We start from the raw sequence: 16,132 nt of genomic DNA, 5'->3' as shown, positions 1-16,132 counted from the left end.
GTCCTCATGAGCGCCAGTTTCATCATAAACTGTGACTGCACTTGAAGTAACTTTCAAATTTCTTAAAATGTTCCGTATTGACTGACCTTCATGTCTAAAAGTAATGATGGACTGTAGTTTATCTTTGCTTATTGAGCTGTTCTTGCCATAATATGGACTTGGTCTTTTACAAAATAGGTCTATCTTCTGTATACCACCCCTACCTTGCCACAACACAACTGATTGGCTCAAACGCATTAATTAAGAAGGAAAGAAATTCCACAAAATAACTTTTAACAAGGCACACCTGTTAATTGAAATGCATTCCAGGTGATTACCTAATGAATCTGGTTGAGGGAATGCCAAGAGTGTTCAAAGCTGTCAAGGCAAAGGGTGGCTACTTTGAAGAACACATTTTTGGTTACTACATGATTCCATATGTGTTATTTCATAGTTTTGATGACTTCACTATTATTCTACATTGTAGAAAATGGTAAAAACAAACCTGGAATAAGTGTCTCCAAACCTTTCACTGGTACTGTACATAGGCCTAATGTACTACAGGCCTTACCCAACCCCAATCAGTTTCATCAATAGGACCACGTATGTGCCATTCAAACTATAGTACACCCCAAGGGTTCATATTCTAAACCTCAGTATGTGACAAGAGCAAGGGGAGACATTAGATGAGAGGGTTTATGAGATGCTACTTCCAATCCAACCAGTCAAGGCAGGACAATCAGCCCAGTTGCACTCTCCCTCTACTTCCTACTCTTCCTCTTCCTCCCCCAACCCCATCCCCTCCACCCACACAGGTCCAGTATCGTTGGATAGAAACACTAGAGCTTATCCTAGTGCCACCAAAGTCAGCAAACTGGCCCTATGCACTGCAGCCAGCCAGAGTCAGCATAATTTGCAGCGAAACGTCCTCACTGTACAGACAAAACAGAGCCATCGGCTGTTCAGCTGAAAAAGACCCCTGTGCTCAGCATCAATGATGAGCTCCTGTGGATTTGGATTGTCCCATTAGTCCCATAGTCTATGTTTAAAGAGCCACACCTCAAGGCATGTTTCTGTCATTTTGGTTCTGGGCATTAGGGTTTCTGGGTCCACTCTTGGCTGTCCTACTGTGTCGGGCCTCCCTCACCCTCACCGGCCCAGCCATGGCTGCTTTGTTTGGGCTGTCCTTGGCTGGATCAAGCTGACGTTGTGAGGCGACCAGTTTGGTGGCCTGTCTCTGCCTAGTGGCAAGCTCCGGGAACTGCTTGGTGTAAAGAGTGTCTGTGTACTGCAGCTCTGGAGTGATCAGGTTCTGACAGAGTGTTTTGGTGGGCCCGTCCAGCCCAGGGTTCAGGTTGTAGCCCTGGATGATGGCCGCTCCATACTGGAAGGGCTTCAGCCCTGCATCCTGTACCTGCGACGGGTCCACTGCACCACCATCCTTCAGGCAGGTTTTGGCTAGTTTGGCACGTTGCTCCTGCAGCCGAGTCACCTCCCGCCTCATCTCCTCACGCCCCACAGTAGTGTCCACGCGTCGCCAGAAGGTGGCGTTAAAGTGCAGGTAGAGCCGCCAGTCAAGGGCGTTCCAGGCTCTGATCTTGTCAGCGGTGTGCGGGGAGAGCATGTTCCGTGCGCGCTCGCTCCGGCTGTTCAACTTGAAGGAGACAATGTCGTCAAGAGACCAGCAGAGGGCGCGCTTGAGCAGGATCATGGATTCGTCAAAGTACTCTGAGATGAGGATAAGGTGGAAGTCCTCCTCGATGGCGCCAATGGCTGTGGCGGCCCGCGTCTCTAGGTCTCCGGGCGTCTCTGTGGCGACGTTGTTGTCAAAGCCAAAGTCAAAGGTCAGGATGTTACGGGCGTAGTGGTTGTTGGGCAGGGACGTGTTGTAACTACGCCAACCATTGTCGAGGAAGTCGTCCAGGCTGCGGGCCTTGTGGAAGGCGGGAATGCTCTTGTAGTAGATGAAGATGGACTCCATCATGGCAACAGGGTTCTTCAGGATGGAGAAGTAGAATGTGTCCTGGGGCATCACCTTCCTCACCTAAGACACAACAGGAAAAGACCAAAACAACAAGAACAAAATGTGTTAGTGATGCCTTAGTCACCATTTAACAATTATTGGTTTAAAAAATTAGATATTTTCTGGGAAAGAGATAGTAGTGAAATTCAACTTGTGTTAGTCTGAACCTCGATATTATCTATGATGCAGTGGAGGCTGCTGAGGGGAGGATGGCTCATAATAATGGCCGGAATGGAGCAAATGGAATGTTCTGATACCATTCCACGAATTCCGCTCCAGCCATTATCACAAGCCTGCTCCCCAATTAAGTTGCCACCAACGTCCTGTGCTATGATGATAGAACTCACCTCTGGTGGTCTGAACCTCATGTGGTTGCACATGATGTGGAACTTTTTGACACTGCGGCTCCTAACTCCCTCCACAAAGTGTGAGGCGAAGAAGAAGGGATAGAACAGCTGGCTGTGCATGTTCAGCGGAAGGGCGAAGGTCAGATTGCGGCTGTCGCCATAGCGATACAAGATGTTCAAGATGGTGCTGCTGGCCGTTTTGTGCGTCTTTAGAAAGACGATGTGGTTCTTCGGCCGACAGGTGGAGGTGGCAATCCCCGGTTTCACTTCGCTTATCACCCCGGCAAATACAGAGTTGGTGCCTAGAGGGGCAAGGCTGTTTCTACTCTTCAGCTGATTGGTTAAGGGGACCTGGAAAGGTTTGTGAGACAGGGTAGATACCACTCTGATAGCTGGGTGGCCCTGCTGGAGAACCACAGACCCGGGAACCCCCAAATGCAACTCATCATCACCCAATGTGACTTTGGGCAGGGCTGCCTTTACTGCTAAAACTTTACCCCTTTCCTCTTTCCTGGAGTCTTTGACCTTATTGAAAGTGTTTGAGAGCTTTAAATGTTGGTGATGCACCTGGAGTCTCCTCTCCATTCCTGGCTCATCTCTGCCATCTTGATGTTCTGCTACCTTCTGGTTCTCTTTGGCCGATTGTTTAGGAGCTCCTTCCTCCTGTGACCTCACTTCCTCTTCTACGACAGGGGCATGCGAAGAGCGCAAGTTTTCCCAGTCCCTCTGCTCAGTTGGGAGCGTTCCCTGGATCTCGATGGTAAACCGCACATTCAGGAGCTTCTTGCTCAACATCTTATCGTTCCTGAAACCAAACAGAGTGTTAGACTACAGTTAGCCAATCACTGTCAGCCTGTTTCAAAACAAAACAATTATCCGGAACAGAGAAGTGGAATGTAAAAGCGTATTAGTTTCACCAAAAATAATCTATAATATTAACAAGATAGCCGAGTAACCAGTCTAACAATGGAAATACAGTACATGTCCTCAATGATTGAAGCCAGACGCGATCAGGTAGGACCATTGTACTCAATGAGGGGGCAGATACGCATGTGAACCACAGTCATTTTTCTCAAAGTTGCCGGAATGCAATGTGCATCCACTTATATCAGCACATTTGTAACAGAATATACATTGCGAAACTTCTATTCAATCAAATAAGCCTCAAGTAATTTGACATTCTCTCATAGTCCTCCATACAAAAAGATACAAATACTCCCGCATTACCTCTTCCTCTCTGGCCAGTAATATCAATCCAGGTAGCGTGAATATCTGATGTAGGATCTTAATTTGAGCTCGTTTTCTACAGCAGAAAAACTATCCTGTAGCAACAGGATGTGAATAATTAAGTGGATTATAATTCATGGATTTTTGTAGGGGTTGATACATTTTTCTGAAGGGAAAATCAAGTTAAAAATTTTGAAATGGAAATAACAAACTTCAGAAGCCTTTTTAAACCTCAAATATACAACAAGTTTGACATTTCCTACATTGCAGGAAAGTTTTCCTGCAACAGGGTGATCAAATAGAGATCCTACATATGTAAGTACAGTAGCACCAGACTCACCTGGACTGCCAGACAACTCCTAGGATCTGGATGGCCACACAGAGCACAGTGAGGGCCATGAGGACCATCCATAGATAGCGTAGCGGGCTACACAGCAGTACCTTCAGCCACCTGCAGGGGGAAGTTGGGGTCAACCACAGGAACCACATTGGAGTCTGTAGCGTCAGACACAGAAATACTACTGACAACAGGACTGATTCTATGGCTATAAACGCATTCAGAGAATCTCAGGGATATTATGTGTCTTTAACTCAATTCTAATCTCATTCTAAAGCTGTAACTTCATTTTAAAATCACATTTTAAAACCATAACCATGAAATGTTTGTATTAAAATGAGTACTGATCCATGCGAGACTACAGAAATGATGTCTGTATTGTTGGATGTTTTTTCTTGAGGCTTAGAGGCCATGAATAGGGTGACTGCAGCGCATGTGTTTGTGTGCACATGTTGTGTGTGAGAAGGAAGCGAGAATCTCAATGATTTACAAGACAATCCAACAGCAGAGTGGAACAGTGATTCACACAAGCTCTTGCAATGTTTTCACTTATCAGGTGGCTACACAATGTACTAAACATCTTCTTTGTGGGCTAGTGTGTGTATTTGCATGATTTCCAGAGTGAATCTGTTCTGTTTATTAAAACATACAGCACAAGCTGTGTGTGTGTGTGTGTGTGTGTGTGTGTGTGTGTGTGTGTGTGTGTGTGTGTGTGTGTGTGTGTGTGTGTGTGTGTGTGTGTGTGTGTGTGTTTCTGTGTATGTTTTTATGTGTTTTACAACTACATTAGAGACATCTGGAACAACAGACTGACCTTGTCTTAATAAAAACGCATCTGCCTTCGCACTTGAATGATTTCCAGACAGACAGCAGCAGTTCTACCTCCCTCACTCTCTATCTCCCCCTCCCTCCCCCTCCCTCTCTCCCTCCTTTCCTTGTTTCCTATCTCTCCGGCTCCTCCTATCTTTTCTCACACATCCACCTGCTACTGAGTGTGGTGTGTGTGTGTGTGTGTGTGTGTGTGTGTGTGTGTGTGTGTGTGTGTGTGTGTGTGTGTGTGTGTGTGTGTGTGTGTGTGTGTGTGTGTGTGTGTGTGTGTGTGTGTGTGTGTGTGTGTGTGTGTGTGTGTGTGTGTGTGTGTGTGTCTGCCTGTGCATGTGAGCATGAGTATGTGTGTGTGTGTGTCCCTGAGCACAGTCCATAAGTGCATGCTGCCGCTACACTGTCCCTCAGTCGCCCCCAGCTGTTTGTCAGTGTAGTACATTAGTCTGGCCACCGCAGGGTTGAAGCATGACGCACACAGCACCAGAGGCAGCCAGCCATCACTGATGGGTCATCATCAAGACATGGGATGATGATGTCACTGTGAAGCTAGCTGATTGACTCATACAGGCATGCCACCACCATTACTAAACAACACAGCATATGACCCATCCTCTAGTTCAGTTCCCCCCTGGAAGCAGTTATTGGGAAAACTCTGATTGGCCCGTGTCACAAATGGAGGAAAGGCAAGCGAGACAAACATGAAAATACCAGGGAAAGTAGTTGCTAGGCACATCGTATAACATTTGCCCTTAGTATACTGCTACACACCATCCTCCCTGTTTGTAGTGGTTTTACATTGAGCTCTGTTGCACATTGCTTGTGCATTGTGTCACTGACTAAATATGTCCATGCTAATCCAGTGGTTGTGCTACAAACATGGTTTGCGTTTGTCTGGGAATCTGGTTGGTGTTTGATCTGTTTTGTGAGTGTACTTTCCCCTATGCATGGAGATAATTCCCCTACGACACAATCAGAATAGGGATGATGTTAACGTTAATGAATAATGGAGTGAAACCCTATGAAACAGCTGGTTGTTTTACCTTTTACACATTGTGTTGTGTTACAACCCGACGTTGAAATGGATTAAATGTAGATGTCTTTGTCATTGGCCTACACAACACCCCATAATTCATATTTTATTTATTTAAACAGGCAAGTCAGTTAAGAACAAATTCTTATTTACAATGACGGCCTACCCTGGACGATGCTGGGCCAATTGTACACCGCCCTATGGTACTCCTAATCACGGCCGGTTGTGATACAGCCCAGGGTCGAACCAGGGTCTGTAGTGATGTCTCTAGCACTGCAGTGCCTTAGACCGCTGCACCACTCGGGAGCCCCTGGCAAAATGGAATTAGGTTTTAAGAATTTTTTACAAATTAATTTAAAATATAGAGCTAAAATGTCTTGAGTCAATAACTATTCAACTATTTTACTATGGGAAGCCTAAATACGTTCAGGAGTAAAAATGTGCTAAAGAAGTCACATAATAAGTTAGATGGACATGATTTTTGAACAACCTCATCTCTGTACCACACACATACAATTATCTGTAAGGTTTCTAAATTGAGCAGTGAATTTCAAACAGAGATTCAACAACAAAGACCAGGGAGGTTTTCCAATACCTCGCAAAGAAGAGCACCTATTGGTAGATGGGGAAAAAAATACAAAAAAGCAGGCATTGAATATCCCTTTGAGCATGGTGAAGTTATTCATTACACTTTGGATGCTGTTTGAATACACCCAGTCACAACAAAGATACAGGTCCCCTTTCTAACTCAGTTGCTGGAGAGCAAGGAAACTCTTCAGGGATTTCACTATAGTAACAATGGTGACTTTAAAACAGTTACAAAGTTTAATGGCTGTGACAGGAGAACACTGAGGATGGATCAACAACACTGTAGTTACTTCACAATACTAACCTAATTGACAGAGTGAAAAAAAGGAAGCCTGTGCCGAATTAAAAATATTCCAAAACATGCATCTGGTTTGCAACAAGGAACTAAAGTAATATTGCAAGAAATGTGGCAAAGCAACTCACTTTTCTGTCCTGAAAACAAAGTTTTACGTTTGGGGCAAATCCAATAAACCAATGACTGAGTACCACTCTGCATATTTTCAAGCGTAGTGGTGGCTACATCATGTTATGGGTATGTTTGCAATGTTTAACGACTGGGAAATTTTTCAGGATAAAAAAAAAAACAGAATGGAGCTAAGCACAGGAAAAATCCTTGAGGAAAACCTGGTTCAGTCTGCTTTCCACCAGACACTGGGAACTGAATTAACTTTTCATCAGGACAATAACCTAAGACATAAGGCCAAATCTACACTGGAGCTGCTTACCAAGAAGACAGTGAAGACAGTGACCGAGTTACATTTACATCATTTACATTTAAGTCATTTAGCAGACGCTCTTATCCAGAGCGACTTACAAATTGGTGAATTCACCTTCTGACATCCAGTGGAACAGCCACTTTACAATAGTGCATCTAAGTCATTAAGGGGGGGGTGAGAAGGATTACTTATCCTATCCTAGGTATTCCTTGAAGAGGTGGGGTTTCAGGTGTCTCCGGAAGGTGGTGATTGACTCCGCTGTCCTGGCGTCGTGAGGGAGTTTGTTCCACCATTGGGGGGCCAGAGCAGCGAACAGTTTTGACTGGGCTGAGCGGGAACTGTACTTCCTCAATGGTAGGGAGGCGAGCAGGCCAGAGGAGGATGAACGCAGTGCCCTTGCTTGGGTGTAGGGCCTGATCAGAGCCTGGAGGTACTGCGGTGCCGTTCCCCTCACAGCTCCGTAGGCAAGCACCATGGTCTTGTAGCGGATGCGAGCTTCAACTGGAAGCCAGTGGAGAGAGCGGAGGAGCGGGGTGACGTGAGAGAACTTGGGAAGGTTGAACACCAGACGGGCTGCGGCGTTCTGGATGAGTTGTAGGGGTTTAATGGCACAGGCAGGGAGCCCAGCCAACAGCGAGTTGCAGTAATCCAGACGGGAGATGACAAGTGCCTGGATTAGGACCTGCGCCGCTTCCTGGGTGAGGCAGGGTTCTGCGGATGTTGTAGAGCATGAACCTACAGGAACGGGCCACCGCCATGATGTTGGTTGAGAACGACAGGGTGTTGTCCAGGATCACGCCAAGGTTCTTAGCGCTCTGGGAGGAGGACACAATGGAGTTGTCAACCGTGATGGCGAGATCATGGAACGGGCAGTCCTTCCCCGGGAGGAAGAGCAGCTCCGTCTTGCCGAGGTTCAGCTTGAGGTGGTGATCCGTCATCCACACTGATATGTCTGCCAGACATGCAGAGATGCGATTCGCCACCTGGTCATCAGAAGGGGAAAGGAGAAGATTAATTGTGTGTCGTCTGCATAGCAATGATAGGAGAGACCATGTGAGGTTATGACAGAGCCAAGTGACTTGGTGTATAGCGAGAATAGGAGAGGGCCTAGAACAGAGCCCTGGGGGACACCAGTGGTGAGAGCGCGTGGCGAGGAGACAGATTCTCGCCACGCCACCTGGTAGGAGCGACCTGTCAGGTAGGACGCAATCCAGCGTGGGCCGCGCCGGAGATGCCCAACTCGGAGAGGGTGGAGAGGAGGATCTGATGGTTCACAGTATCGAAGGCAGCCGATAGGTCTAGAAGGATGAGAGCAGAGGAGAGAGAGTTAGCTTTAGCAGTGCGGAGCGCCTCCGTGATGCAGAGAAGAGCAGTCTCAGTTGAATGACTAGTCTTGAAACCTGACTGATTTGGATCAAGAAGGTCATTCTGAGAGAGATAGAGGGAGAGCTGGCCAAGGACGGCACGTTCAAGAGTTTTGGAGAGAAAAGAAAGAAGGGATACTGGTCTGTAGTTGTTGACATCGGAGGGATCGAGTGTAGGTTTCTTCAGAAGGGGTGCAACTCTCGCTCTCTTGAAGACGGAAGGGACGTAGCCAGCGGTCAGGATGAGTTGATGAGCGAGGTGAGGTAAGGGAGAAGGTCCCCGGAAATGGTCTGGAGGAGAGAGGAGGGGATAGGGTCGAGCGGGCAGGTTGTTGGGCGGCCGGCCGTCACAAGAAGCGAGATTTCATCTGGAGAGAGAGGGGAGAAAGAGGTCAGAGCACAGGGTAGGGCAGTGTGAGCAGAACCAGCGGTGTCGTTTGACTTAGCAAACGAGGATCGGATGTCGTCGACCTTCTTTTCAAAATGGTTGACGAAGTCATCTGCAGAGAGGGAGGAGGGGGGAGGGGGAGGAGGATTCAGAAGGGAGGAGAAGGTGGCAAAGAGCTTCCTAGGGTTAGAGGCAGATGCTTGGAATTTAGAGTGGTAGAAAGTGGCTTTAGCAGCAGAGACAGAGGAGGAAAATGTAGAGAGGAGGGAGTGAAAGGATGCCAGGTCCGCAGGGAGGCGGGTTTTCCTCCATTTCCGCTCGGCTGCCCGGAGCTCTGTTCTGTGAGCTCGCAATGAGTCATCGAGCCACGGAGCGGGAGGGGAGGACCGAGCCGGCCTGGAGGATAGGGGACATAGAGAGTCAAAGGATGCAGAAAGGGAAGAGAGGAGGGTTGAGGAGGCAGAGTCAGGAGAAAGGTTGGAGAAGGTATGAGCAGAGGGAAGAGATGAAAGGATGGAAGAGGAAAGAGTAGCGGGGGGAGAGAGAGCGAAGGTTGGGACGGCGCGATACCATCCGAGTAGGGGCAGTGTGGGAAGTGTTGGATGAGAGCGAGAGGGAAAAGGATACAAGGTAGTGGTCGGAGACTTGGAGGGGAGTTGCAGTGAGGTTAGTGGAAGAACAGCATCTAGTAAAGATGAGGTCGAGCGTATTGCCTGCCTTGTGAGTAGGGGGAAGGTGAGAGGGTGAGGTCAAAAGAGGAGAGGAGTGGAAAGAAGGAGGCAGAGAGGAATGAGTCAAAGGTAGACGTGGGGAGGTTAAAGTCGCCCAGGACTGTGAGAGGTGAGCCGTCCTCAGGAAAGGAGCTTATCAAGGCATCAAGCTCATTGATGAACTCTCCGAGGGAACCTGGAGGGCGATAAATGATAAGAATGTTAAGCTTGAAAGGGCTGGTGACTGTGACAGCATGGAATTCAAAGGAGGCGATAGATAGATGGGTAAGGGAGAGAGAGAGAATGACCACTTGGGAGAGATGAGGATCCCGGTGCCACCACCCCGCTGACCAGAAGCTCTCGGGGTGTGCGAGAACACGTGGGTGGACGAAGAGAGAGCAGTAGGAGTAGCAGTGTTATCTGTGGTGATCCATGTTTCCGTCAGTGCCAGGAAGTCGAGGGACTGGAGGGAGGCATAGGCTGAGATGAACTCTGCCTTGTTGGCCGCAGATCGGCAGTTCCAGAGGCTACCGGAGACCAGGAACTCCACGTGGGTCGTGCGCGCTGGGACCACCAGATTAGGGTGGCCGCGGCCACGCGGTGTGGAGCGTTTGTATGGTCTGTGCAGAGAGTTACAGTTTTGACTTAAACCAACTTGAAAATCTATGGCAAGACCGAAAAATGGTTGTCTAGGAATGATCAACAACCAATTTGACAGAGCTTGAATAATTTTTTGAAAGAATAATTGGCAAATGTTGCACAATCCAGATGTGGAAAACTCTTAGAGATTTACCCAGAACAATTCACAGCTGTAATTGCTCCCAAAGCTTCTTCTACAAAGTATTGACTTTGGGATGTGAATACTTAAGTAAATTATATATTTTTGTATATAATTTCCAATACATTTGCCAATAAATCTAAAAAGATTTTTTTTATTTGTCGTTATGGGTTATTGTGTGTAAATGGGTGATAATCTTTTTTTTAAATACATTTTGAATTCAGGCTGCAACACAACAAAATGTGTAATAAGTCAAGGGGTATAAATACTTTCTGAAGGCACTGGATAGGTAAATGTATATTAATCTACAAATCTTAAAAGACCCCATTTTCATGAAGTTGATGATATAAGCTTGAAGCCCATTTAAAAACAGTACGGGACTTGAACCAGGAAGTAGATGGGACTTTCATAGGGTATAGGACATAGGAAAGGATATCACAGTAGATTGTTGGAATTCTCCCAGGAGAGAGAGAGTGCAATCAAAGTCTGTCCAACGTCATGGTAATTACAGGGGAGGAAGCTGCTGTACTTAAGTCGGAGTAAACATTCTGGTGACCTTTCACCCCAAAGACATTCCTGTCTCTGCCTTCAGCTGAAATAAGATATCAGGTTTGGATATGTCCTAATAAATTTTCCATTTTACCAGACACTAGTAACAGTAATGACAACTACTCTCTCCACATCTCCCTCCCTCCCATCCATCCATCCATCCATCCATCCATCCATCCATCCATCTATCTCTCTCTCTCTCTCTCTCTCCCTCCATCTCTCTCTCATCTCTCTCTCTCTGTCTGTCTCTCATTGTCACTTCTCCTCCTTTTATTAGGTTCAACTAGTAGTGACACATTCCCTTTGTTTACTGGCTCTTGAAGTTTGCCAAACTCTAGAGAGTAATTGTGTGTTCTGGGCCAAGGCACATTGTTTTGCCACAGAGTCCTGGAAAGCAATCGCTAGCTGTGGACTAGGCTCGGATACAAATACTCTGTCTGACTCCACACACACACACACACACACACACATCGACCCACAGTCTACAGCCCTGTGGTCACATCCAGTTCCAATGCACTAAATAAAAACACACACTTTGAGTCTAACTGAAGGACCGTGGCACGCCCAAAATCCCTTCCACAGAGAGGGAGAGGAAGAGAGGGAGAAGAGTTTATTCAAAAGTTGTTATACTAATAACTGAATTTGATGACATTTCTACATAAGTCACATACAGTACATGTAAGTCACTGAAGACCACCGATGTCCACGTCTCACTGAGGACCCTTACAGGGCAGCACAGTCGATACTAATCAAACTACATCATTACACATCAGCACAGACCAATATACACACAGCTTAGAAAAGGATAACTCATTCATGATAAGCAGACGTATGCAAACTTACTGCATGCAAACTAAGGTCTAGACTATAGTGTGATCAGCACTCTATCCAATTCCTCCACACATTAACACACGCACGCATGCACACACACACACACACACACACACACACACACACACACACACACACACACACACACACACACACACACACACACACACACCCCATATGACAATACTTCTATTGTGATATGAGTAGTAATAACAGTCATATTGCCAAGGTATTAAACGGAGCAGCAGAAGCCTACAGTGTGCTAGATAATAACCAGGAGGCCATGGACATGAGGAATGAATATAAGGGCTTCTACCAAAACATCTCAAGTTTTCCCAGGCTATGAGGACATCGGGAAATAGCCTGACCTGCCCTGCCTGCTGCACAGCTACACTCCTGCATGCTAGCCGACACATATACGCAGTACACACACATGCACGTGCCTGCACACACACACGTGCCCGCATACACACACATGTGCCTTCACACACACACACATACACTACCGGTCAAAAATTTGGGGTCACTTAGAAATGTCCTTGTTTTTGAAAGAAAATCTAAAAAAATTGTCCATTAAAATCAAATTGATCAGAAATACAGTATAGACACTTAATGTTGTGAATGGCTGTTGTAGCTGGAAATGGCTGATTTCTTATGGAATATCTACACAGGCGTACAGAGGCCTATTATTAGCAACCATCACTCCTATGTTCCAATGGAACATTGTGTTAGCTAATCCAAGTTTATCATTTTAAAAGGCTAATTGATCATTAGAAAACCCTTTTGCAATTATGTTAGCACAGCTGGAAACTATTGTTCTGATAAAATAAGCATTAAGACTGTCCTTCTTTAGTCTAGTTGAGTATCTGGAGCGTCAGCATTTGTGGGTTCGTTTACATGCTCAAAAACAAGGACATTTCTAAGTGACCCCAAACTTTTGAACAGTAGTTTACATTCCCAGAGGCATTTACAGTACATTAGATTCTCCCATATACTACTTAAGGCACTACACGTACACTCAGACATGATCATGCATGTACATTAGCAGACATTCACACAAGCACATAGCCTTGATATATTATGACATGCACTGACCATTTGCCGGCACTCTCCCTCCCTTTAACTTTCTACTTGGGGTTGAACTTTTGGTCGCTCTCCCTGCAAGTGATGAGATGGTCCTAAACGAAGTGAGGAGTTCTGAGAATCCAGTCCTATATGAAGGAATGCAGGCTTGCATGCTTTCCCAAGTCACATTTACGTCTCTAATAACATTTCTCAACTCCTACCTGCCTGATCCAGACTTGACCAGTTAAGAAGGGAGTCGTGGTAATCTCCTTGGATGTTGATTACTATCTAATCGTGACACACAGCCCTAAAGAAGGACTTCAATGTCTTTCCATAGGAGTAAAATATTAGTATTAGATTGCATAGCAGTAGCTACTTGTGTGAATTATAATATAGCTCTTATCTGTAACAGTAAAAGGAGAATGTATAGTGGTTGATTCTGTGTCCTTGTGTGCAGTAAGGTCCAGTAGCTGTATTTGGCTGTACTGATATCCTACAAGTTCTCCATCTTGTTCTTATCTGTAGGCTGAATTTCAGGATTGTTTTTCAATCATATTCTTCAACACTATGAGGGGTTTGACTATTGGAAATTGAACTTTGGGTCACTTTATTATACATCAGATACTGCCTGACATGTAGATTTGTACCTGTTTTTTTATTTATTGAATTTAACTAGGCAAGTCAGTTAATAACAAATTCTTATTTACAATGACAGACTGAGCTGACAAGGTAAAAATATGTCTTCTACCCCTGAACAAAGCAGTTAACCCACTGTTTCTAGTCTGCCATTGTAAATAAGAATTTGTTATTCGATCTGGCCCAAAGCTCTAACCACTAGGCTACCTGCCGCCCCCGTTTATGACCTTTTCAACAAATTGTTTCGTATTGAAGTTGAGTGTTTTCAATGTGGTCGCAGTGCAGTGTAGGTTTTAAAAATAATGTTTTAAGAACACAGGGATTCCCCTCCGTTTTACTGAGTTAGCTATTTATTATTTCAGTAAGGCCCTAACACGCCAATTTCCGCCTACGGCATCTAAATGGTAAAGTTAAATAATGTATGAGCTTTGTGGATCTATTCGGTATTATTTGTCGTTGTGATTAAATCTAAATTTCTTTGAAATTTGTCAGTTTACTTCTATTAGAATGGAAATAAAATAATTCTGAACCCAAAAATACAAGATTAACAAAATCCATTAGAATAAGCTTTCTTTAACTGCCGATGTGCGTGAATGTCAACAGTACCGTTGCATTATTTTCTCTCCAGTCTACAGTTTGTGGTCAGTGTGAATGGGAGCAATATAACTATTTAATTGAAGGAAAGAATTTGCGTCTGACTCTTATTTTCCCAAAGTATGAGCACGTTGGCATCGGCTGTAGCAACAAGGACTCTAAATCAAATCTAAACAAACATCTCATCATATGGCACACCACTGTTAGATTTGGTTCGCTGCGAGAGTATGAATACCGGAATGTATCAGTAGTTCGCTGTTTCGCCTATTATGGACAAGCATTCATTGTGGGCAAAGCATCAACGACCAATAGCTTTCCAATGAACTATCGCTAAAGGAACGTAAAACAAAACAAAAGCCCTGAAGAAGTCCGTATGAATTCACTTACGAGGCGCATGGTAAGGATGAGGTCAGGGAGAACAGCTCGCGCTCCTTGATCGATTTCCTTGCCGAGGGTGGCATTTCTGTATCAGGAGGGGGGTGCCCAGGAACCCCGGTCCTGCATGAAACTCCGACCAACCCAATTCACTCTCCCAGTAACCCCGTCCCCGAGCCACAGACTCCCTAGTCCTCTTTTAGAGTAGGGTTCCCCCCAGCTCTCAGCTCGGAAGTAATCCCGCAGCCGACTCATTGGCTCGACGCGCAGACATACCAAAGAGAGGGAGTCAGAAAGGGATGGAGAAAGGGGAGAGGGAGGAGGTTACAGCGAGGGGAGGAGGCAGGAGGATGAAATCGAGAACAAAGGCAGTGAAGTTACTCTATGTCACCAGCCAGGTAGTGGTCACACCGTTCTTCACAAGGATAAAGTAATTACGAGCCTTGAGGTTACACACGACCTTGCTCAGCGTCAAATGAGATTTGTAGTCTTTTGGGGGGGTAAAATGCCATTCATGTCAGATTATACTGTAAGTGTTAGTAGGTTAGTCTTTGTGTGGAATATATAGGAACATATTATATTTATGAGGTGATAGTTGTTATTATTATAGCCCAGTAACACTTTACTGCAACAGGCTTATACCATAAAACTGCTCGACTGAATACATCCTTTTTGGAAGAAATCTGGTAACATAATAGCTGCAATATCCATAATGATTTTTCCAGCTGAGACTCTGTATTTGAAGTGGCACCAAATACCAAAAGGTTCAGAAATGTACTCCACTGTTCCAAAATGCTATCAAAACCTTCAGGAAAAATCTTTAAAAAGATTTTTATTATTTTCACAGGTTGTGACAGAAATAAGAGTGTGATCATTTTGCGCAGTCACAGACAATATATTGATCAAACATGTCAGGGAGCTGTTTAATATAGGACACCATACTGTAGGAAGGGATAAAGACTAACATATATCACCATATAAAATGCTGAAAAAACTAAATGCTGATTGGTATTAAGTCTGGATTTTGACTAGGCCATTCCAAAAATTCAAATTTGATGCATTTAGTCATTTTCATTTAGACTTGACTGTGTGTTTTGTATCATTGTCTTGCTGCACTTCAGCTCATGGTGAAATCCCTGAGCAGGTTCCTTCCTCTACGGCAACTGAGTTAGGAAAGACGGCTGTATCTTTTTTGTGAATCCAAAGAGTAATTCATAACTTCACCATGCTCAAAGGGATATTCAATGTCTGCTTCATTTATTATTCTTTTTTTTTACCTTTCTACCAATAGGTGCCCTTCATGTGAGGCACTGGAAAACCTCCCTGGACTTTGTGGTTGAATATGTGTTTGAAATTCACTGCTCGACTGAGGGACCTTACAGAAAATTGGATGTGTGGGGCACAGAGATGAGGTAGTCATTCAAAACGTTATTGCACAGAGTGAGTCCATGCAATTTTTAATTTTACTCCTGAACTTATTTAGGCTTGCCACAATAAAGGGGTTAAACACTTATTAACTCAAAATATTTTAGCTTATCATTTTTAAAACATGTTTAAACATTTCGAAAAATAGAATTCCACTTTGACATTATGGGGTATTGTGTGTGGGCAAGTGACAAAAAATGCAATTTTATCAATTTTAAATTCAGGCTGTAACACATCAAAATGAGGAAAAAGTCAAGGGGTGTGAATACTTTCTGAAGGCTCTGTATATATAACCTGTGGGAAAGATTTTGGGAAGTCTGGCCTGGGTTCAGTTGTTATATGACC

The 16,132-nt window shown here is 44.9% G+C and overlaps 1 protein-coding gene across 1 annotated transcript; it reads right to left on the bottom strand.

The window, feature by feature from the left end:
• Positions 1 to 802: 802 nt before the first annotated feature.
• LOC135545310 (galactose-3-O-sulfotransferase 2-like) lies at positions 803 to 14,598 on the bottom strand. The gene is made up of 4 exons (XM_064972930.1): positions 14,375 to 14,598; positions 3,917 to 4,027; positions 2,350 to 3,154; positions 803 to 2,023 (listed from the first exon to the last, which is right to left on the bottom strand). Exons 1-4 carry the CDS (start codon positions 14,446 to 14,448, stop codon positions 1,040 to 1,042), a joined length of 1,974 nt encoding a protein of 657 aa, XP_064829002.1. The 5' UTR covers positions 14,449 to 14,598; the 3' UTR covers positions 803 to 1,039.
• Positions 14,599 to 16,132: the final 1,534 nt, after the last annotated feature.

The sequence above is a fragment of the Oncorhynchus masou genome, chromosome 9, assembly GCF_036934945.1.
Source record: "Oncorhynchus masou masou isolate Uvic2021 chromosome 9, UVic_Omas_1.1, whole genome shotgun sequence".
NCBI lineage: Eukaryota > Metazoa > Chordata > Actinopteri > Salmoniformes > Salmonidae > Oncorhynchus > Oncorhynchus masou.
This window is presented reverse-complemented; position numbering and strand designations above follow the sequence as displayed.

Excerpts from the sequence above, each read along its gene's own strand:
- LOC135545310 (XM_064972930.1), bottom strand. The coding sequence starts at position 14,448 with ATGCCACCCTCGGCAAGGAAATCGATCAAGGAGCGCGAGCTGTTCTCC. Across the intron at positions 4,028-14,374 it reads TCATCCTTACCATGCGCCTC|GTGGCTGAAGGTACTGCTGT; the intron begins GTAAGTGAATTC and ends TTCCCCCTGCAG. Across the intron at positions 2,024-2,349 it reads TGAGGTTCAGACCACCAGAG|GTGAGGAAGGTGATGCCCCA; the intron begins GTGAGTTCTATC and ends GTTGTGTCTTAG.